The following is a 22,639-nucleotide window of genomic DNA, read 5'->3' on the forward strand; positions in this document are numbered from 1 at the left end:
GCAGCAATTTCTGCACTCAAAATTGAGACAATTTACCAGCCAGTTTCTTAAAATTAGAGATATCACTGCATATATTTTTAGTCAGCATAGACTGGTGAGTATTAACTAACACTGTCTCTCAGTGCCAGCAGGTCTAATGGAACTTATTCCAAGCACTACATACTAATATATCCAGTGCTTCTAATCTAGGAAACATTGAGAAGGGAGGTCAGAACTCTCTTGATGGTGAAATCAATCAGTAGACAGTCTCAGTGAACTCTATAAAATGATTATTAACACCTGACCCTAAGTGACAAGATTGCATTCATCTGGTATGAAAGAGACAGCTGTGATAATAGGGTGTCCTGGTGCCTGGGGGCCCTGAGTCTGGTTTACAGATTGGAAATGCCTGGAAAGGTATGCTTGATTACTGTAATAGTTTTTCCTCTCAAAATTCTAAAACCAAGAAGGCATTTTGATTTGGAAAATGCTCTTTTGAATTTGCTTTAAGGCCCTTATGGCAGCTTATTCTATCAAAATCACCACGACCATCAAAGGAATTAATTCCATATACAAGATCAGGAGAGAGCTGACTATTTCATGTTCATCTACAAATGCTCATTGACTTTCCAAATAAACACTATGACTGGTGGGAACAGTCAAAATTTCCCTCAAGACATTTTGGGGAAAAAAAATAGACAAATTAGAACCCATTTCTGTAGACAGCATTGGTCTCAAAGACACAGACTTAAAAGCTTTGACTGCAGAGTTGACCTTCACTCTGCCTTTGTGTGCCCGAATAGACCCATCCATGACGGGCATCAAAACGTGCACACTGGGGCAGAAGACCTGGGCTTTGGGGCCGAGTTAGCCCAGTGGGCTTTCTGACATGCGAGCCTTGCAAACTCTAATGAGTCCTTTGTATGTACCTTTGACGAAGTATGATGATGCCTGATCTTTTAAAATTGGAGGGGCTTGATACAAAATTATAAATCCAAAAGTCGGTACAAAGCTATTTTAAAAGTAAGTGTTCTTTAGAACAAGAAAGGAAATCACACACAATGATTTCTGCCTGTTATAAAAGTACGTGTTCATATGAGCACATGGCTGGGGGCCCTCCCAGGGCCTCGCAAGGGGTCCCAGCAGGAGAGAGGTCAAAAGCGATGCCATCCAGTACAACTTTCTGCAAGGACGGAGGTGCTCCAATGCGCAGTCCAGTACTGTAGCCGCTAGCCACATGACTCTGAGTACTGGAAAACAGAGTTTTTTATTTTCTTTCATTTTAATTAATTAACATTTAAAGTTACATGTGGCCAGTGGCTTCCATATTGAACAGTGCAGACCTAAAACTTAAGCTTCAGTAGCTTCAGAATAAATTTATCTCTGATGTATACACACACACACACACACACGCACGCGCGCGCGCGCGCGTCAAAATTAATAGCTATCAAAATCTACATGGGGAAAATTTAGAGTAAAAAGAAGTTAGGACCTTTTAACTTTCCAAATTCAGTGTATCTGCCTGCAACATACAAGCAAAAGTTATTTTCCTCTGACAGCTGGCTGCAGGCTACTGATTTGTGGCTGAATGTTGCCCCACCTCTCCATCCCTCTTCCCTGTGGAAGGAGCAGTTGCTTGCACCAAGATGCTGGAATGCATCTGCATTTTCTCTGAAACCTATCTGTTGCTTTAATATTTGAGTCATCTACAAAAAGCACACCCTGCAAAATCTCAGCTGCCACAATTTTCCTATACAATACAGAATTCTGTTCTCCTACCAAATACTAACCTAATCTCTTTTGTTCTTCTCCCCAGCTGGCGGACACGGTGAGTAATCTTTATTTACAGGGTATTATAATCCAGCCCAAAATGTTATACATCTGGAAACATGAATTAGAATTATGTATTGCCTTCCAAATGGTATAAATTGTACCTGGGCTGTCTTTGCTGCCTCATACTGGTAGCACAGAGCTGCCTCCAATAAATCACTCAGTTTTAGCTGAGTCTCACAGCTGTTTCTCAACAACTGGTTTTGATTTTTTTTTTTTATTACTATTTTAATGACTAACATTACCATATCTTACTGTTGGGATTCTTGTAATAATAATAAAAAAACCCCTTCATTTTCTATTTGTCATGTTGTCTCTGTGGCTTAGAGGTTAGGAATTAAGATCCAGAGGGAAAAATGTGTAAAATAAAAGTAGAGATAATCAGATAGCAAGTAGGCAGAATGTGCAAGCTGAGGTAATGCTAAAATCCATGAAGTTCATGCCTGATAGTAATTACCAAGCTGGTTTAATATCTTTCAGTGTTAGTTTTTAAGTCTTTTTACAAATGCCTGTTTCCTATTTTTGTACAAATTCATCATCCCCCTCTTACACTTTTATATCCTTATGCCTTTTATGTAAACGCACTAATCCATGCCCTCTGATTGCTTGTTCACTCATTCAACGAATATTTGTTGAAAGCCTATTATGTGCCAGTCTGTCCCAGGAACTAGGGACACAAGGCTGAATAAGGTAGACATCATTCCTGTCTTTGGAATTTTCCATTCAGCAGGCAGAAAGAAATGCAAATGCAAAGGCCATGGGCCCAGACAGACCTGGGCATTTTCTAGGAACTGATGGAGGCCCCCTATGACTGAGACATAGTGAGGGTGGGGGAGGGTAGCATTTGTAAAATGGGGATGCAAGCAAAGGGCAGGTCAAGCTGAGCTTTGCAGGTTATAATAAGGCAGCTGGGATTTATTTGAATTGTACTAGGAGAGTATTAAAGAGTTTACTGAAGGTATGAAGGAGGAGCATGAGCTGTTGAACAGTTCTTTGAAGCTTACTTGGGCTGCTATGGGATAAGTGTAAAAGCCAGAGGACTAGTTAGGAGGTGTTGTGGTGTTTCAGGCAAAGGTGACGGTGTCCTGGACGAGGGCCACCACTGTTATGTGTCAGTTCCATGTCAGTGGTGTGGTTTGCCTCCTTCCGTTCCATCGTCACCTGCTCAGTGTCTAGCAGCAGCCATCAGTATATACGGCGTGACCACAGAGCCATGCTGGGCTCCGTGTGGCGATCCATGCCTTGAGGAAGGCCGGCCCAGTTCCCCTACAAGGCAGCACAGCGTTCTTCAGCGTCCTTAGACCCCTGGCAGCCTGCTGGATTTCACATGATGCACTTGGCAAGTTGAATTAGCCCTTTGGTGTTTTTCCGGAAAACTTGGATTTGTCTGCATCTTCAGCCAGCACTGTGACTCTTTTTTCCCTTTATCTCTAAATTACATCTGAAGCTAATATGCTGTCTTTCCCACAGGCAAGTAACAGCCCAAATACAAAGTTGGTGGAACCACTTCTATGTTTGTTCATAATTCCTTTTTTACTGTAAAATTGACATGACCTTAATTTTTAAAAATCTCTGCTACCCCACTAAATTAGACTTAGGGGTTACCAAGTTCTGTCCTGACTCCACTGAGATGCACAGTTTAATTTGGAGTAGGATGTTTATTCTTACTGGTCCTTTTGCCTGTGAAGGTCACAAAGTCCGGGATCAGAAAGATAACAATCCAGCACTGGGAGGAGGGGCAGTGAGACCCAGCTGGCCCTGGCAGAGGGACACCCCGCCCTCGGCCAGCCTCGGCGGGAGCCAGCAGGTCTGAGTTCCTGAGCTCCCCGTGAAGACCTGGTGGGCCTCACGGTGTGCTTATTATCTTTGAACATGACTTGCTGGCATGTGAAGGAAGAGGAGACAGCCTTCCAAGAGAAGCACATCACTGAGATTTACTTTAACCAACACATCTCAATATCAGGTCTCTCCGCCACTATTGAAATTTGTCGTTCTTTTTTTTTTTTTTTTTAAGGAGTTGTATGCTTTACTTTCCTTTTTTTTTTTTAATGCTTTTGGAAAGGCAGGAGAAGTTTATTTTTATTTATTTTTTAGAGAGAAGGGAAGGAGGGAGAAAGGAGAGAAATATCGATGTGTGAGAGAAACGATGTGTGAGAGAAACAATGTACAACAGAAACATCGATTGGTTGCCTCTTGCATGCCTCCAACTGGACACCTGCCCACAACCTAGTGCCTACTGTCTTTGCGTCTAATTGTCTATTCTGCATAGTGCATGTCACTTCTCTTCAGAGCTATCATACCCATTCCTTTTTATCCCATTACACGCCCTTATTAAGTAATAAAAATAGGTCTTAGTTTATTTTACTGAGTGAAGATCGAGCAACAAACATGATGCCATTGATCCAATCTCTGTAAGTAAAAGGAAGGGCATATCCAGGAGTTCTTTATCATTTACAAGGGATTCAGTAATTAATTTACAAATGTCATTAAAACTCAAATGGAATTGCAGACCTTCTGTTGTGCTTTATTTAAAAGAGTGATTTTAGAGTAGCATTTTTTTTTAAGAATTCAAGATTTAAATATTTAGTATTTTGAATGTTTTTCTATTTAAATTATTAATACCTATTTAATGTTTAAATACCTGAATAACATTTAAAATTACTTTGTTTTCTATTTGTCTTTTTTCTTTCTTTTTAATGCTGCATGATCAGGGGCATGTTCTTGCTTTTTAGGCAAACCCGAATGCCCCGTGCATCCAACCGAGCTGGTCTTTGCTTTGGACCAGTCACAGGATGTGACCAAGCAGGAGTTCGAGCAGATGAAGGAGATGATGTCCTCCCTGGTGGGGAGTGTTCGAGTCCGGGACAGCAGCTGCCCCGTGGGCGCGCGCATCGCCATCCTCTCCTACAACTCCCAGGTCAGACAGCACATTCGCTTCTCAGACACTTACAAGAAGAACCGCCTCCTCAGGGAAATTAAAGCCATCCCCTACGAGAAGTCCTCAGACGGCAGGGAGATCGGCAAAGCAATGAGGTTTATCTCCAGGAATGTCTTCAAGCGAACCTATCCAGGAGCTCACACAAGAAGAATCGCCACCTTTTTCAGCAACGGCCAATCTGCTGATGCCCAATCCATTGCCACAGCCGCCATGGAGTTCAGTGCCCTTGACATCATTCCGGTCGTGATCGCCTTCAACAACGTGCCCTCCATCAAGCGTGCATTTGCGGTAAGAATGTTAAGCCTTTTACGTGACTTGTTTGGTGGGGCAGAGGAGGGATTATAATCAGAAGCCTCTATCAGAAAGAATTATACTGTTTATTACTGTTACCAGGCACATGTTAAGCCCTTGATATGCATTATCCTGTTTAATTCTAAAAGGTACTATATATCACTTAGGAAAACGGAGTCTGGAGAAGATAACCCATATGCCCAGGGTCACACAGCCAAGAAGTGGCAGTGGCAGGACTTGATCCCAGGTTTGCTATTCTAGTGCTGAAGCAAGGGACTTCTCTGAGTGGCATCTGGGTTAAAGATACTCAGTCAGGAAGGCCAATAAACATTCCTGGATGCCACTTTATGGCCAGAGTAGTTATCGTTAGTCGACCATGAAAAGCAATTGACTTATTTTATAACTTCCTCAATCACGTAGTTATCCAAATGTTATAAAGGAAAAGCCATTCTAGTTATAGCTTCTTAGGTTGAGGATTAAATTCTTAGTCTGTAGCATTCCTAAATAAGCCTCGGATCAAGATGACTTTTTTTTTTTTAAATTGTGGTATAATTGACATATAACATTATATTAGTTTCAGGTGTACAACATAATGATTCAGTATTTGTATATATTACAAGATAGTCACCAAAAAATGTCTAGTTAACATCTGTCACCATAAGTAATTACAAAATTTGTTTTTTGTTGTTTTTTGTGTGTGTGATGAGAATTTTTAAGATTTACTGTCTTGGCAACTTTCAAATGTGCAATACAGTATTAACTATAATCATGCTATACATTACATCCCAATGATGTATTCTTTTTAATCCTCATCTAAGCATATGTTTACTGATTTTAGAGAGAGTGGAAGAGGGGGGGGCAGAGAAAAACATTGCTGTGAGAAACATGAATGTATTGCCCCCCATATGTGCCCCAACTGGGCATTGAACCCACCGCCTAGGTATGTTCCCTGGCTGGGATCAAACCTGCAATCTTCTGGGGTACAGGACAGTGCTCCAACTGCCTGAGCCACATCGGCCAGGGCATATTTATTTAGTAACTGGAAATTTGTATTGTTGGCTCCCTTCACACATTTCACTCGTCCTCCCACACCACACCTCTGGCAACTATCAGTCTGCTCTGATATCAGTACGAGTCTGGACTTCGTTTTTGTTTTTAAATTCTACACATAAGTGAGATCCTATGACATTTGTCTTTGATTTGTCTGATTTGCTTTACTCAGCATAATGCTCTCAAGTTCCATCTATGTTGTCACAAATGGCGAGGTTTTATTCTTTTTTTATGGCTGAATAACAATTGCATATATAGCGCTCACTTCGGCAGCACATATATTAAAATTGGACCAATACAGAGAAGATTAGCACGGCCCCTGCGCAAGGTGGACACACAAATTCATGAAGGGTTCCGTAATTTTTTTTGGACTTTATCTGTGGTGACTAGTTGGAAGAGAATGGGGTATCTTAGACTATTTTGAAGCATTGAGTGGCATGCTGGGATCTGGGTGTCTGAGGAATGAATGTGGAGACAGTAATTATAGAAAGCAGATTGTAGGGGAGGGCTTTTGGGGACTCCAGGCTAAGACCATGCCTGAGCTAGCTCTCCATCCAGGACTGGAAGTAAAGAAGTGGCTTTCACGGGCTCCTTCTAGAAGAGGGTTAGACCTAGAACAACTCATCATGACCTGATCATAATCTATCTAATGCTCACACTTGAAGTCAGCTGTCATGTCATACTTACTCAATGAGATAAAAATGAGAGAAGAGGCAAACAGTTCTTTAAAATAGGTGGAAAACTTGAAACACCTTTTTTTCAAGTCTGAGAACAGGTGAGAGGGTTACAAAAAAAGTATATGCCATCCATTTTTAATATGTTTGCTTCCTTCCTAAATGTACCCCCTTTCCCTTTCAACAAAAATTAGGTTAAAAACCTATTGGGTGGGTACTTTTGCCCGTTGAGGAGAAATTTGCATGGTTTAGGGTCATTGGGTCCTAAATTTAGTTTCATAAAGGATCATGGCACCTGGACTTGAAGACACTGATTTTTAAACTTCCTCAGGCTATTAGAGGCTGTTGAGTTCTGGAAATATGATGATAATTCATTGATACAAAGTATCACTTCATAAAATTAACCTAAGTGTAAAGATAAACTATGGAAAACTAGTTAAGAAAGTTATACATGGATCGAGAAAGATGGCGGAGGAGTGAAAGGGAGTCACACTGACCTCCTCTCAAAACCAAACTGGAATTGCAACTAAATAATGGAGTAATCACCTGGAAAGCAGTGGAGCGATAGTGGGAGAGGAGCCTTGGTGCCGCGGACAGCGGATTCGACTCTCACACATCCCAACGGGTGAGAATTGCGGTGGAGGCTCGAGAGGGTGGGCTGGGTGCGCACGGGCACTGGCACCAGAGGGACATTGAAACAGCCAGTTAGCGTCCCCCCGGGAAGAACGGGGTCTGAATCATAAACAGGAACCCCTAAACTACAGCCGCTAAAGCCGAGAAAATACAGACAAAACGCAACCCCAAAAAGCTTAGGGGCACTCTCTGCCAGAGACAAGTGGCTGGGGATGCAAAAAGACATTTAAAGGGCAAACGCAAAAGTTGCAGCGGCAGCCACCCTCCTTGATCGCTGGGTACAGGCGGCAGCAGGGTGGGCTGGTGCCTGGGAAAAGACTGGTGAGGAAAATTTTGTGAAGAGAACTGACTCTGCGGCCGGTGGAGCCCGGGTGATAACGCACTTCCCACTCTGCAGCTACCATCTCGCTCAGGCATAAGGGAATCAATTAACCTGCCTTTTGTGCGCTCCGCACACAGCTTGTGCGCCTGTGACCTGCGGGGCTGAGTGCAGACTGTCTGGGAGAGCCTTGAGGAGAGACTGGAGACAGTGGCGTTGGGGAAAGAACGGGAGGAGGAACCGGGGAGTCCCGACTCCCTCCCCCGTTCGGTAGTCTCCATTGTGGGCTGGAAAGGCGCGACCCCAAAGAGGCAGAAGCGGGGCGCGCATGAACCAGACTGCCTGCGATTGAAACGCAGTCCGCACAGGGGTTGGATCCTCAGCCGAAGGGGACACAGAACTGCCCAGAGGCCCCTGAGGGGGAGACTAGAAACGGAGGCATTGGGGAAAGAACGGGAGGAGGAACCGGGGAGTCCTGACTCCTTCTCCTTGCCGAAGTCTCCATTGCGCGGGAAGAGGCCACACCCCCAAAGAGCCAAAAGCCGAAAAGCAAACATAAACACCCCCAAAACACCCAGAGCAGGCGCGCACACTTGCGCCGAGTGACTGGCGAGGGTTGGCGAGCGTGTGTGTGACCCACCCGGGCTGGCAAACGCTTGCACCTGCCGGCAAGGCCTCACACAGACTGGCACCCATACGGCCTGCGAGGGATTGCACAGAGGGGCAAGGGCAGGCGTAAATTGACCCGCCCGCCGCGATTGCAGAGCGGCCCACAAAATAAGTAGAGCTGCCCAGAGTCCCTGGAGGAGAGACCAGAAACAGGATTAACCGGAGAGCTGATTTCCTCCCATTTCCATAGTCCCCATTTGGCGAGGGCAAGCAACGCACCCAAAGAGCCAAAAGCGGGGAAAACACACAATAGAAGACTCTAAACTGACCAGTGCCGCGAAGCTCGCGTGCCAGGGAGGTCAGATGAGCACGGGAGGTCGCGAATAAGCCCTCTGGTCTGGGGCAAACACATGCGAGCCCAGGCAGGTGGGGGACCCTGCCGCGCTGGGAACGCGCTCAAGGAGCTCTCGTGAGAGCGCAGAGAGATCCCAAAAAATAGCCCAGCCCTGACCGAAGGGGTCACAGAGCTGTTCCAAGCAGGAGTCAGACACAGGCATTAGACTCCTGAAAGGCTCAAACAAACAACCCAAGGCCCTATAGGGTCAACAACTGACATCATCAGAGGCAAGCCCAGAAAGAAAAGTAAAGGACAAAAATACTTAACAGACTCTCACAAAAATGGGAAGAAAAAGAAGTTCTCCCCAAATGAGTGGAAAAGGGGACTCCCCACAGAGAGAGCTCAATGAAATAGAGGCAAGGGAACTATCAGATATGGAATTTAAAACAATGGTTCTAAGGAAGCTCAATGAGCTCAGCCAGCTCAAAGAGAACTATGAGAAACTGCAGAGAAACTATCAGGATCTTACAGCAAACTATATCAGCCTGGAAAAGGACATAGAAACTATCAAGAAGACACAAGAGGATATGAAGAATACCATTTCTGAATTGAAGAACACAGTAGAAGGAATCCAAAGCAGGCTGGATGAAGCTGAGGATCGAATCAGTGAGATGGAGGATAAGGTAGAAAAAAGCTCCCAGAAAGAGCAAGAAATGGAAAAACGGCTCAAAAAGAATGAAGAAGCATTTAGGGAAATGCAGGACAACCTGAAACGCAATAATATCCGTATAATAGGGATACCAGAAGGAGAAGAAGAGGAGCAAGGGATAGAGAACCTCCTCGAAAAAGTAATGATGGAAAATTTCCCTAATTTGAGGAGAGAAAGGCTCTCATGGATCCAGGAGGCACAGAGGACCCCACTCAAGAAGGACCCAAGGAGGTCCACTCCAAGACACATCATCATTAAAATGGCAAATGTCAAAGACAAAGAGAGAATCCTCAAGGCAGCAAGGGAGAAGGAGAAAGTAACATACAAGGGGGGCCCCGATACGCCTAGGAGCTGACTTCTCAACAGAAACACTCCAAGCCAGAAGGGAATGGCAACAAATATTCCAAGCCATGAAAAGCAAGGGCCTACAGCCAAGGCTGCTCTACCCAGCTAGGCTCTCCATTAAAATAGAAGGAGAAATACGGAGTTTCCCAGACAAAAGAAAGCTAAAAGAATACATCTCTACCAAACCAGCACTCCAAGATATGCTAAGGGGACTGGTTTAAGCAGATGAAGGAAAAGAATGAGACGGAGAGGAACACAAGTACAAAGAGAAAAGATGAGTAAGTTTCTATCAGTAATATCTCTCAATGTGAATGGACTAAATGCCCCAATCAAAAGACACAGGGTAGCTGAGTGGATAAGAAAACATGACCCACACATATGCTGCCTACAAGAGACCCACCTCAGAGCAAAAGACCTACACAGATTGAAAGTAAAGGGATGGAAAATAATATTCCAAGCAAATGGACATGAGAAAAAGGCTGGCGTTGCCATACTTGTATCAGACAAAGTCGATTTCAAAGCAAAGGCCATAAAGAGAGACCCAGAGGGGCACTTTATCATACTTAAAGGAAGAATCTATCAAGAAGACATCAATATTGTAAACTTATATGCTCCCAATATAGGAGCCCCCAAGTTTATAAGGAAATTGTTGGATGACTTCAAAAAAGATATAGATAGCAACACACTGATAGTAGGGGATTTCAACACCCCACTGTCCAAAATGGACAGATCTTCCAAACAAAACATTAATAAACATATCGTGGAGCTGAATGAAACACTGAATCAAAGAGACTTAACTGACATATATAGAATCTTACATCCCAAAGAAGAAAAATACACATTCTTTTCAAATGCTCATGGCAGTTTTTCAAAGATAGACCACATGATAGGACACAAAGCAAGCCTCAGTAAATTCAGGAAAATTGAAATAATACCAAACTTTTTCTCAGACCACAAGGCCTTGAAACTCGAAATCAAACTCAAAGAGAAACTTCAAAAACTTGGAAACTCATGGAGACTGAACAGTACACTTTTAAACAATGAATGGGTCAATAATGAGATAAGAGAAGAAATCAAAAAATTTCTGGAAACAAATGAAAATGAACAGACAACTGTCCAAAACCTATGGGACACAGCAAAGGCGGTCCTGAGAGGGAAGTTCATAGCAATACAGGCTTACCTTAAAAAGATAGAAACATTTCAAATAAAAGACCTAACACTACAACTTGAAGAACTGGAGAAACAACAACAAATAAATCCCAGAGCAAGTAGAAGGAAGGAAATAGTCAAGATTAGAGCAGAACTGAATGACATAGAGACAAAAAGAACAATTCAGAGGATCAACCAATCCAGAAGCTGGTTCTTTGAAAAGATTCATAAAGTGGACAAACCTTTAAGCAGACTCATCAAGAATAAAAGGGAGAGGACCCAAATTAATAATATCAGAAATGAAAGAGGAGAAATAACAACTGATACCACAGAAATACAAATGATCATCAGAAACTATTATGAACAATTATATGCCAAGAAATTTGAAAATCTGGATGAAATGGACAAATTTTTAGAAAAGTATAATCTTCCAACACTGAAGGAGGAAGAAACAGAAAGCTTGAACAGACCGATAACAGTTGGGGAAATTGAAGCAGTAATCAAGAAACTCCCAGCACACAAAAGCCCAGGGCCAGACGGTTTCCCAGGAGAATTTTACAAAACATTTAAGGAAGAGCTAACCCCTGTCCTTCTCAGACTATTCCAAAAAATCCAAGAGGAGGGAAGACTGCCAGACTCCTTCTATGAGGCCAGCATCACCCTGATCCCCAAACCAGATAAAGACCCTACAAGGAAAGAAAACTACAGGCCCATTTCGCTGATGAACATAGATGCTAAAATCCTCAACAAAATATTGGCAAACCGCATCCAGCAATACATTCAAAAGATTATCCATCACGATCAAGTGGGATTCATCCCAGGGATGCAGGGATGGTTCAATATACGCAAATCAGTAAACGTGATACACCACATAAATCAAAGAAAAGACAAAAACCACATGATCATCTCGATAGATGCAGAAAAAGCATTTGACAAGGTACAGCACCCATTTATGATCAAAACACTCAGCAAAATGGGAATCAATGGGGCATTCCTCAACGTAATAAAGGCCATATATGAAAAACCTACAGCCAATATCATACTCAACGGGCAAAAACTGAAAGCTTTCCCACTAAGATCGGGAACACGCCAAGGATGTCCGCTCTCACCGCTTCTTTTCAACATCGTATTGGAAGTCCTAGCCACAGCGGTCAGACAAGAGAAAGAGATAAAAGGCATCCAAATAGGAAAGGAGGAAGTAAAACTATCATTGTTTGCAGATGACATGATAGTGTACATAGAGAACCCTGTAGACTCTACCAAAAAACTCCTCAACCTAATAAGTGAATTTGGCAAAACAGCAGGATACAAAGTCAACATTCAGAAATCAAAGGCGTTTTTGTACACCAGCAATGCAATAGAAGAAGAAGAAATCAGAAAAAATATACCATTCGATATAGCACGAAAAAAGATAAAGTACCTAGGGATAAATTTAACCAAAGACACAAAAGACCTGTATGCAGAAAACTATACAACATTGAAAAAAGAAATTAAGGAAGACACAAATAAATGGAAGCATATACCGTGCTCATGGATTGGAAGAATTAATATCCTTAAAATGTCCATACTACCAAAAGCAATTTATAGATTCAACGCAATCCCTATTAAGATACCAATGACGTATTTCACAGAAATAGAACAGACATTTCAAAAATTTATATGGAACCATAAACGACCTCGAATAGCTGCAGCAATTTTGAGAAAGAAACACAAAGTAGGAGGGATCACAATACCGGACATCAAACTCTACTACAAAGCCACTATACTCAAAACAATCTGGTACTGGCACAAGAACAGACCCATAGACCAGTGGAACAGAATAGAAAGCCCAGAAATAAGCCCAGGTCTCTATGGACATCTAATATTTGACAAAGGGGGCAGAAGCATAAAATGGAGCAATAACAGCCTCTTCAACAAATGGTGTTGGGAGAGCTGGATGGCTACATGCAAAAAATTGAAATTGGATCATCAGCTGACACCATACACAAAAATAAACTCAAGATGGATAAAAGACTTAAATATAAGTCTCAACACCATCAAAGTCCTAGAGGAGAACATTGGCAGGAAACTCTCAGATATCCCACGCAGCAATTTTTTCACTGATATGTCTCCTAAAGCAAGGGACATAAAGGAAAGAATAAACAAGTGGGACCTCATCAAAATAAGAAGCTTCTGCACGGCTAAAGAAAACATCAGCAAAATGAAAAGGGAGCCAACCATTTGGGAAAATATATTTGCTAATGATACATCAGATAGAGGTTTGATCTCCAAGATATACAAAGAACTCACTCGACTTTACTCCAAGAAGACAAACGATCCAATCAAAAAATGGGCAAAGGACCTGGGCAGATGCTTTTCTAAGGAGGAGATACAGAGGGCCCAGAGGCATTTGAAAGGATGCTCTGCATCACTAGCCATTAGAGAAATGCAGATCAAAACCACCATGAGGTACCACCTCACACCGGTCAGAATGGCCATCATAAACAGATCCACAAACAACAGGTGCTGGCGAGGCTATGGAGAAAAGGGAACTCTAGTCCACTGTTGGTGGGAATGCAGACTGGTGCAGCCACTATGGAAAGCAGTGTGGAATTTCCTCAGAAAGCTGAAAATGGAACTGCCTTTTGATCCAGCGATTCCCCTGCTGGGACTATACCCTGAGAACACCAAAACGCCAATACAAAAGAACCTATGCACCCCAATGTTCATAGCAGCACAATTTACAATAGCCAAGTGTTGGAAGCAACCTAAATGCCCATCAGTAGATGATTGGATCAAAAAATTATGGTACATATACACAATGGAATACTACGTAGCAGAAAGAAAAAAAGAAGTACTAAACTTCGCAACAGCATGGATGGAACTGGAGAGCATCATGCTAAGCGAAATAAGCCAGGGGGCGAAAGACAAATACCATATGATCTCACCTATAAGCGGAACCTAACCAAGAATGCAAAGAAGCAAGGCAAATATGGCCAGCAACACTGAAAGGAAAAGAAATCAACAGAGACAAGAGGGAAGGGGGGGCAGGGAAAGGGAAGGGAAGGGGAAAGTCAAGGAACATATAGCAAGGACTCATGGACAAAACCAAAGGGGAAGAGCTGAGGGAGGGAAGGTGGGAGGGGGCAAGGGAAAGGGGGGGGGAAGGCAGAGACAAATGTATTTAAAAAGTAAATAAATTAATAAAATAAAAAAAAATAAATAAAAAAAGAAAAAAAGAAAAAAAAAAAAAAAAAAGAAAGTTATACAATATTTAATTTCAACTGAACTGAATTCAGGTACTGTTCATGGATTATATCTATTAACATCATCAGATTATTTTTATTTCTTCTCTTTGTTCTCTGGGAGCCAAAAACCCCAAAGTGTTACATCAACATGGAAAATTAGCTGAAATTTGTAGAATATTTCATTTTCTACAAATACATGGGGAAACTCCCTCCCATGTATACATGCCTACATGAATATTCATACAAACTTTTTTTTTATGAGAAAAACTGGAAACTACCTGAATTTTAATCAACAAGGGCCATTGGTTTATCTTACAGGGTTTTTATATTATGCTTTGAATTGCAGTCTTGGCCTCTAGTCCCACAATGTCCTTCCTCTCCAATCTACTTTCCATACGGTCCTCACACTCATCTTCTGATACTCACATCTTTTCATGCCATTTAATGCTTTAGAACATTTTATGATCCTTTATTTCCGCCCTTATCCATCACAGATGAAGTCCGAGGTCTGTGGTATGGCACTTGACGACTTCTACTGTGAAGTCCAGGCTACCTTTCCAGGCTTAATGTCATTAACTCTGAAATGAAATTATATAGAGTAGTTAGAAAACATGAACCAGATATATATCAACATGGATAGACCTCAGAAAACATAGCAGTAAATTTAAAAAGACATTATACAATGACATGTTTTATTTGATACCATTTATATAACTTTACAATAGAATAACAATACTATTATCCAGATACACATATGAAAATCTATGCAAATTATTTAAAATTTATGAAAGTAATTATCTTTGGAACAAGATTGATTAGGACTTTAACTTCATCTGCAGTCTTTTATAGCTTTAACAAGATTTGAAGGAAATTTTTAAAAATTAGCAGATCTGCGTAAACATTTTTTTTAATCAGAGCTCTGAGACAAGAAATATATATATTCTCACTTAAAACTAGTTATATTTTAAGGGCATACAGGTTGATTTCAAGCCAACATTGAGTAATGTGTTCTCTAACTTCAAATGTATTCAATTTATGTCATTATATTCACATATATTACTTGAATATTATTGATTAAAATGCAATTTTAACCTTTTATTAAAAAATTGCATGTATATGCACCACATCTTCTTCTTCCATTTATCCAGTGGTGGACACAAGCTGGTTCCATGTCTTGGCTCTTGTAAATAATGGCACATGAACATGAAGTGCATATATCTTTTCGATCTAGTATTCTTTTGGGGGGGTTTGTTTGTTTTGGGGTTTGTTTGTTTGTTTTTTATAAATACACAGAGTGGAATTGTAGGATCCTATGGTAGTTCTATTTTTAGTTTTTTTGAGGAACCTCCATGTTGTTTTCCACGGTGGCTGGACCAATTTGTATTGGTACCAAGCGTGCACAAGAGTCCCCTATTTTCCACATCCTCAACAATACTTGTTATTGCTTGTCTTTTTTTGCTAATAGCCATTCTAACCTTTAAAACACCCTGCCAATAGTGGCTCAGTGGCAGGGCTCCCTTACCAGAGATATGCTGGGCCCAATAAAGTGTCCTTCCAGTCCTCTGTGCTGGCCCCAAATGTTATTTTGTTCTCCACTCATGTGGAAACCATGAAGAGGGGTCCCACCCAACAGCAAAATGCCTTGGAAGATGCAACCTGAACAAAAAAGGCCAAGCATTTGAAAAAGATTTCATTTAGATGAAGGAAAGTGAGAAGCAACTGAATCACTATCTTCAGGTATGAGAAAAATTATTACTGGAGAAAATCAACCCCTGAACTCCCATTTAGCAAAATTCTATATTAAAGAAACTGCGATTAATAGCGGTAGGAGACTTCAGGTTACAGTTAAGTAAGAATTTTCTGAAGGCAAGATCGATTTACTGTTGGCATGGACTAAATGGCTAAATGTAGGTGGTCAAGATGTCACCTCTTTCTGAAAGCATTTTATAGGGGCAGTCACTCACCTGTCAATGACTTCCGTCTGTCTTTCCTGGAGACTGGTGGCTAGGATTAAGGAGGCTTTTGACATTTCCAGCTTCATAATTTTCTGTGAAGGTGTTCAAATAAGCTGCACTGAGTTAAAGTAGAGTACTTGCCTATAAAAGAGAGAAAGCAGTGCCTGTTTCTTATAGTTGCTGTGGAGACAAGATGATGTAACACTGCACATCAGTAAGCACTCAAGAAAGTAGCTTTGCTTTATTATCACTCATGTGCTTGATGCTGAACTAAAATCTGTAACAATATTGAAGTCTGGGCTGTAAAGGAACTGAAAGCGCTACTAGTATCACTGACTCAGAAGTCTGCAAATGAACAGGCTGACATATCAGTCTGAAAAGAAAATGCACATAAACTAGGAAAGACTGGGACCAGCTGATGCAAATGTGGCTGCTAGGAGGTGCGGTAGCTCCAACCTCTGCAAGCAGATTTGGTTACTCGCAGAGCCCTCATAATTCCCTCTGTTTATTGAGAGCCCCAACGGTCCCTAGGCTTTATTTGCTCACAAAACAAGAGGTAACTTAATATCCTAACGCAAATAAATAATTGAGCGTACTTAAACTGAAGCAATTCCACCATTCACTCGAAGATATATGCACTGCATATAACTTCAGAAAACGTATTCTGTTGGTTTATTTTAAACCTTTGCCTGTTAACAATCTCACATAAAGACCCTACCCAAATACCCTAGGATTCTTTTCTCCTTTCTTGAAGGAGTTTGCCTCAAAAGGGCACCAATGAAGGTTCAAATTCTTGATAAAGACCCTCATAAATCTGAGCAGAATTGGCTCCAAACACCCCTTGGACAGAAGAAAAGTGAGAGATACAGACAGAAGTCAGAATTGGTCGCAAAGTTCATACATCCAACAAATGTTTGGTGAGCACCTCACATATACCAGGTGCTGTCCTTGACTCTGGGGGTACGAGAGTAAAGTAGAAAACCAAGAGACCCAGCTCATGGAGGATGGAATGGAGCAGGTTGCCTAGGATGGCTGAAAACAGAGGCATGTGCACAGGTCTCTGAGATCCCAACACCTGACATTATAGAAGAGAGATTATGTCACTACTCTCCACTTACCCTCTTTTTCTGTCTTCTACTCATTCTCTTCTGTTGTGCTTCCTACTCTTAAACTGTGCTTTATTATTATTTTAAGAATAGAACTCAAAATTTTATGACAACAAATTTTTATTTGGGGGCTGTATTTTAAAACCTGAGTTTATTTCATAATTATCCTGACTTTTCTAAGTCTCCGTTGACCCTGAGAGTTCAGTAGTCCAGCGTGAAATCTGGGACCTATGCAGACCCACGGGGCAGCTGCTCCAACGTCCCTGTGTTCCTTAGCAGACAGGCTTGGGATCACCATCTCGGGAATTTTTCATGCTAGGTCAAAACCAAGTGACCAGCTGTTCCTTCTGAAACAGAAGGCCATTTTTGACTAGAAAAACTTCAGTCTCAGCTTTGTTTTGTCACTAGGATTTCCCTCTAAATTTTCTTGGCAATTAATCTCTGGTGAAATGATACTTGCTCTACATTAAAAAAAAAATCTAATATAGAGTGGTCTCCCTTTCTAATATAAGGAATGTCTCTATTTTAGCTGGCCTACTTTTTTTCCTTTGCTCTGCTGTTTAGCATTGCAGATGGGAGAAAAATTAAGAGTAATAGTGACATTACAGGTTATTCTTGTGATTGAAGACAGAGATAAAATGAATGTGGGAGGGTTTTTAATGGGAGACTTCAGCATTTTGAGCACCCAACCTTTTATTTTTACAAGGATTTCCTTCATTAATATAGAATTACCTAAAGAAAGTATGTTACTCATAATATTAATTGTATTTTTTTTTCTTGTATGCACCCATTTATAGAGCCTCATCATGTTTAGAAAAAAAGAACAGAGCGTCATCCAAAGCCATTTGCTGAATGCCGCACTGTGCCCTTCAGTGGACCTTATAGCTGTACTTTTATCCAAGCTGGGGCTTCTTTGAATCCCCAGACAAGTGGGGGAAAAAATGGACCCTTTTATTTTAAGTTATTTCAAATAGGACTCTTTTATTTTAAATTCCCAGCCCATTCAGTTCAAGGAATTCTCTGTAGGATATGCTAACTAGAGTTGCTCCAGTGACAGGTGGTAGGACGGGCGATCTCTAAAATCGCATCCAGCAAGCTCCCTTGATTAGGAGATTGCTCGGTGGGGGAGGGCAGGGAGGGCCAGGAGAGCAGGCTCCCTGTGGGCTCTCCCAGGGAAGCAACGCAGTAGAGTATGTGGGAAGGATGATGTTTTAGGTTGACCCCAACGTGCTGATACACGATTAACTATGAAACCTCAATCATCCACTAGAGCCACTGCCAGAAGCATGGACGCTGTCACACTGCAAACGTGCAGAATGCAAACTAGTTAAACGGCAGCGATCCCTGCATGGCATCGTGGGAACACTGCTCTAAATTAAGGCAGAACCCCGACCCCAAACGGCAATCATCAAGGTAGCTCATGCCTGAGGATGGAAGGCAGGTCTTACCTTGGAGAGAGCAAAACTTAAACTGAAGCCTTCCATATCCCACCCTTTCTGGGCTCCCTTTCCTTATCTATAAAATGGTGGGATTGGATCACATGGTTTCTAAGATTTCTTCTAGCTCAAACATTCTGTGAAGATTTTTTTTTTTCTTTCTGGATCCTGATAGCTGGCAGCAAGACAGCAGTTTGCCCCTACCACGTGGTCTTTCCATGTTCTCTGGGTTTGGTTTCCCCATTGCTCCTCAAAATCCAGATGAAACAAAAACATCATTTGCTCACAATATTGCTCAGAGACCTGTTAAAAGTCATTAACGATACAGACCAATTGTTTCCTCTGGTGTGTTTATCAAGACTCTGTAGATCTCCAAAACCAGCTTAAGCTGGCTTGAGTATACACAGGCACACACCCCAAGTAGGATTTATTATGAGGATCCAGATATAACCCAGGTGTCCCCTGCCTCTGAGTCAGAGAGGCAGTCTCTGTCTTCCTGTTTTCACCCTGTGCCCACACACAGTTCAGCATTTCTTCAAAGGATTCACTTGCGCAAAGAAACCGGTGAGCAATGCAGAGCACTGGACTCCACTAAAACATGTCCCCATTTTGTCATTACCACCCCGTCCTTTCTCCACTGCCCTACCATCACAGGGTCTTCTCTTCTTTTTTCTTCTCTCATTCCACACAATTCTCAGCTTTACTACTTTGACCGCGCTCTCTCTCTCTCCCAGTCTGTCCAGGGCACTTACACATTCCTTTCTCTACACATCTGTGCCTAGAAATTTAGCGATGTTCTTTCCTCTAACCCAGATGGCTTATGAAGGCAAACTCGGGGATCCCTCAGGGAGCAATTCCATGAGCACAGATGTCTCCATCTCTTATACACTGAGTAAAAGAGGGACAGAAACAGAGAAAAGCCTCAGGCAAATCCTCCACTCCCACCCTCTTTCCCATTTCCCTTGTTCCTTGGTCCACAAGATAAAAGATGGTGAGTCTGCAGCTTTGTTAGAGTTTACCTTGAGCATGGAAAGACCTCCGGACCCCAGGTCCAAACACCTGAGAGAACGCATCTGATGGGCTCAGATGTCCATCCTGGTGCAGCCGCTGTGCTTGGGGAGATGGAGTCACCCCATGTAAACATGGCTGCCAAAGTCCTCCCTCCATGGATAATGTTTGGGTAGGAAGCTTCCCTGAGAAAGAGGGAAATAAGGCAGTAGGATTCACCGAGGAAACTACATGCCATCTGTCCTATCTCTTAGGCATTAGATAACATCATGCCTACCAATTCCCTTCAACTATCCATGATCTCTGCTTCAGTTAATGACAAGCTCCTTGTTCTGCATTATGTAGATCTCCTTATCTTCTCCCTGCCCTCCAGCCTCAGACTCTCTGAGCAAGTTACTAACATTGGGGCTAAATCAGAAAGGGTTGGGAGCTGTTCAGAGGAGAGCTGGCTGGATGTGGATCAGCGTTCGCTTTGCAAAGCCAGCCTCAATGTCTGGTTCATAGTGGGGACTCAAAGATAGTTGTAATGTGCATCCTGTGATTTCTCTTGGTTTTCTGGGATTGGGGCAGGGGAGAGAGTTGAAAGGGTCTCTGATTCTTCTCCTCAAATGGCGTCTGTATCCAGTGTCCTTTGATCAACCTTTTTGTTATGACATCAAGGGTTCACTGCTTGGGGTGTTCTATTCAAAAACAAGACATGGTTGTATTTGTGCCTAGGTAGTTTTATTTACTGTCAGCAAGTAAAGGAGACTGGGGAGTCATATCAAAACTCTGCCTTCCCCAAAGGAGGCTTAGCCATTGCTTATACACTATTTGGTTAATCATACGTCAGTTTCTTCTTTGCAGTTGGCTACACTTATCCAGTTGGATTCCAGTCAAGCTCATCCTGTTACACTGGCCTCTGTAAAATGCTCTGCTACATTTTAATATTTAGCAAGAATACCATTTAGAAAGAGCCGCCCTGACCTTGAGGCCCTCTCCTAACACTTTCAACTTTCTTTGAGCCTCAGTTTCCTCATCTATAAAATGGGGATGATGACCATAAGAAAAACTCACTGGGCCGTTGAGCTAATAGTTAGGAATGTGCTTCGTAATCTCTAATGACCCATATGGCACCTACCCGATGCAGTAAGTGCTTTTCTATTATGAACGCATTCAGTAGCCTTATTAGCTAGTGTATGGTTGTTCCATTTTGCAGAGGAGGAAACAGAGTCACTGGTCACAGCGAAAGGGAGCGCCGGGGCTCATGCCCAGGCAGTGCTCTGACTTGCTTCCCCTTCCCCCAGCCCTGTGAGCTCAGAAGCAGCAGCATCGCTCTCCTGGGAAGTTCTTGCAGGCCCCACCCACTAAGCTGCTCTTTCTCTGGCTTCTGCTTCTTGCAGATCGATGACACTGGCACGTTCCAGGTAATAATGGTTCCACCCGGGGCTGACTACATGCCAACATTAGAGAGACTGCAGAGGTGCACGTTCTGCTACGGTAAGACCCACAAGAAGAGCTCAATTTGATCAGGTCTGTTGAGCACATTGAGTTACCCTTGGCAGAAGCAGCTGGAGCTTGGCAACAAGGACGTGTTGCCGTGGGAGAATTTCCCTGGGAGTCAGGGCTCACCTGCCTTGTCCACAGAGGGAGCCTTTCAGCTGAGAGCGGGGCCTCCCCCTAAGCGTCACAGCAGGGGGACCCCATTCCAGGCCTCTCTGCCGTGTGCAGCTTCCAGGAACCAGCCATGACTTTTAGAAAAAATGCAGCCTGTCTCACTGCCAAGCTTTTCATGCTATAAAGTATATTTATGTGTTTTCTAAATCTCAGATGTCCACAACCCCAAAGAAATGTTTTGCAAGTGACAGTTAGCGGAAGTTCACGCATTTCTCATTCGAAAGACGCTTCGTGGACTCACAAATGTTAAGCATCAGAAAGGTTTGCAGTGCTGCTCTGTGCGTTGTGTTGTATACAGTCGACAGGTCTAGCTGGAGAACTTGGCTAGGTCTGTATTTGAGTATTCTAATAATGTGAGCGTTCTAGTCATTATGAAATGAGTGAAAGCCACTGAGATCGCTGCTGGGTGTGAGAGCCACGTTACCAAGCATTTATCAGAAACCATGCCCTGTTCTAAGTGTTTAACCTGACGCCGGTGCTGGTAGTGAAGGTCATTACTACTTGTGCTGCGGTGGTGATTGCATTCCAAGCGCTTTTCTGATTGTTCCATTCAATCACTATAATCACCCTAAAGCACTTGAACTATTATTAGGTCCATTGTACAGATAAGGAAAAGGAGGTTTAGAAAGATGAAATAATTTGTTCAGGGCCTCACAGCCAGATCACACCCAAGAAAACTAGCTTTAAAAATCCTGCAATGTGTGAGTAACACAGATCCCATTATTCTGCTTCTTGAAACTGTATTTGGCCTTGAAGAAGTGCTTGATTCCTCTCCTCCCTGTTTATTGGTGAGAGTCTAATGTTTGCCATATAACTGACCTCACAGGGAGGTGGAAACTCTGGGGAAGAAGCAGAATTTCTCCCAATCATCCTCTCTTCTTCCTCTCTTCCCCTCTGCTTCCCTCTCTCTCTCCTTCTGTCCCCACCTTGATACCGCTCGCTCTCTCTCCCTCCCCCGCCCCCTTCCCCTCTTCCCCCACCTCTCTCAATTGCACAGTTTTAGGCACTAGCATTCTTACTCCAAGCACTTAACATGCTAATCACACTGTGGGGAGCTACGCCCCACCCTCTAGGTTCTCAGTGGGCTCCCACACATATCCGTTACAGCAGGGCGCTGGTATGTTGTGCAGTCAGAAGTCGCACATGTGTGACTGGGGATAGATTTTGGCCTCATTTCTTGGCTTAAGCCCTTGTGTTGTCTCATAGGCACATAAGGGAAGATATTTGGCTGTCATTTCCTACAATTAAAAAACTCCACAAAATTGAGCAAATGGGCAGCCTGCTGTCCCTGATTTTAGAAACTGCCTTGCACGCAGGTGACTGTTCTGTCATATGACCATTAAATATGGCCATAAAATTTTACTGAGTTTTAGAAAGGGAACTATAAC

The 22,639-nt window shown here is 42.6% G+C and overlaps 1 protein-coding gene and 1 non-coding gene across 2 annotated transcripts in view; both read left to right on the plus strand.

Moving 5' to 3' along the window:
* Window positions 1–22,639, plus strand: part of COL6A6 (collagen type VI alpha 6 chain) — a 109,935-nt gene that overhangs the window by 73,958 nt on the left and 13,338 nt on the right. The window contains exons 31-33 of the mRNA XM_054595776.1: window positions 1,796–1,807; window positions 4,542–5,035; window positions 20,978–21,074. Of these exons, the coding sequence (XP_054451751.1) occupies window positions 1,796–1,807; window positions 4,542–5,035; window positions 20,978–21,074 (603 nt within the window). The remainder of the gene's footprint in view (window positions 1–1,795; window positions 1,808–4,541; window positions 5,036–20,977; window positions 21,075–22,639) is intronic.
* On the plus strand, window positions 6,346–6,452 carry LOC129061168 (U6 spliceosomal RNA). The gene has a single exon (XR_008528118.1). It is a non-coding gene; the product is annotated as a U6 spliceosomal RNA (small nuclear RNA).

The sequence above is a fragment of the Pteronotus mesoamericanus genome, unplaced genomic scaffold (genome assembly GCF_021234165.1).
Source record: "Pteronotus mesoamericanus isolate MK-2021 breed Mesoamerican mustached bat unplaced genomic scaffold, CSHL_Meso_final scaffold_54, whole genome shotgun sequence".
Classification (NCBI taxonomy): domain Eukaryota; kingdom Metazoa; phylum Chordata; class Mammalia; order Chiroptera; family Mormoopidae; genus Pteronotus; species Pteronotus mesoamericanus.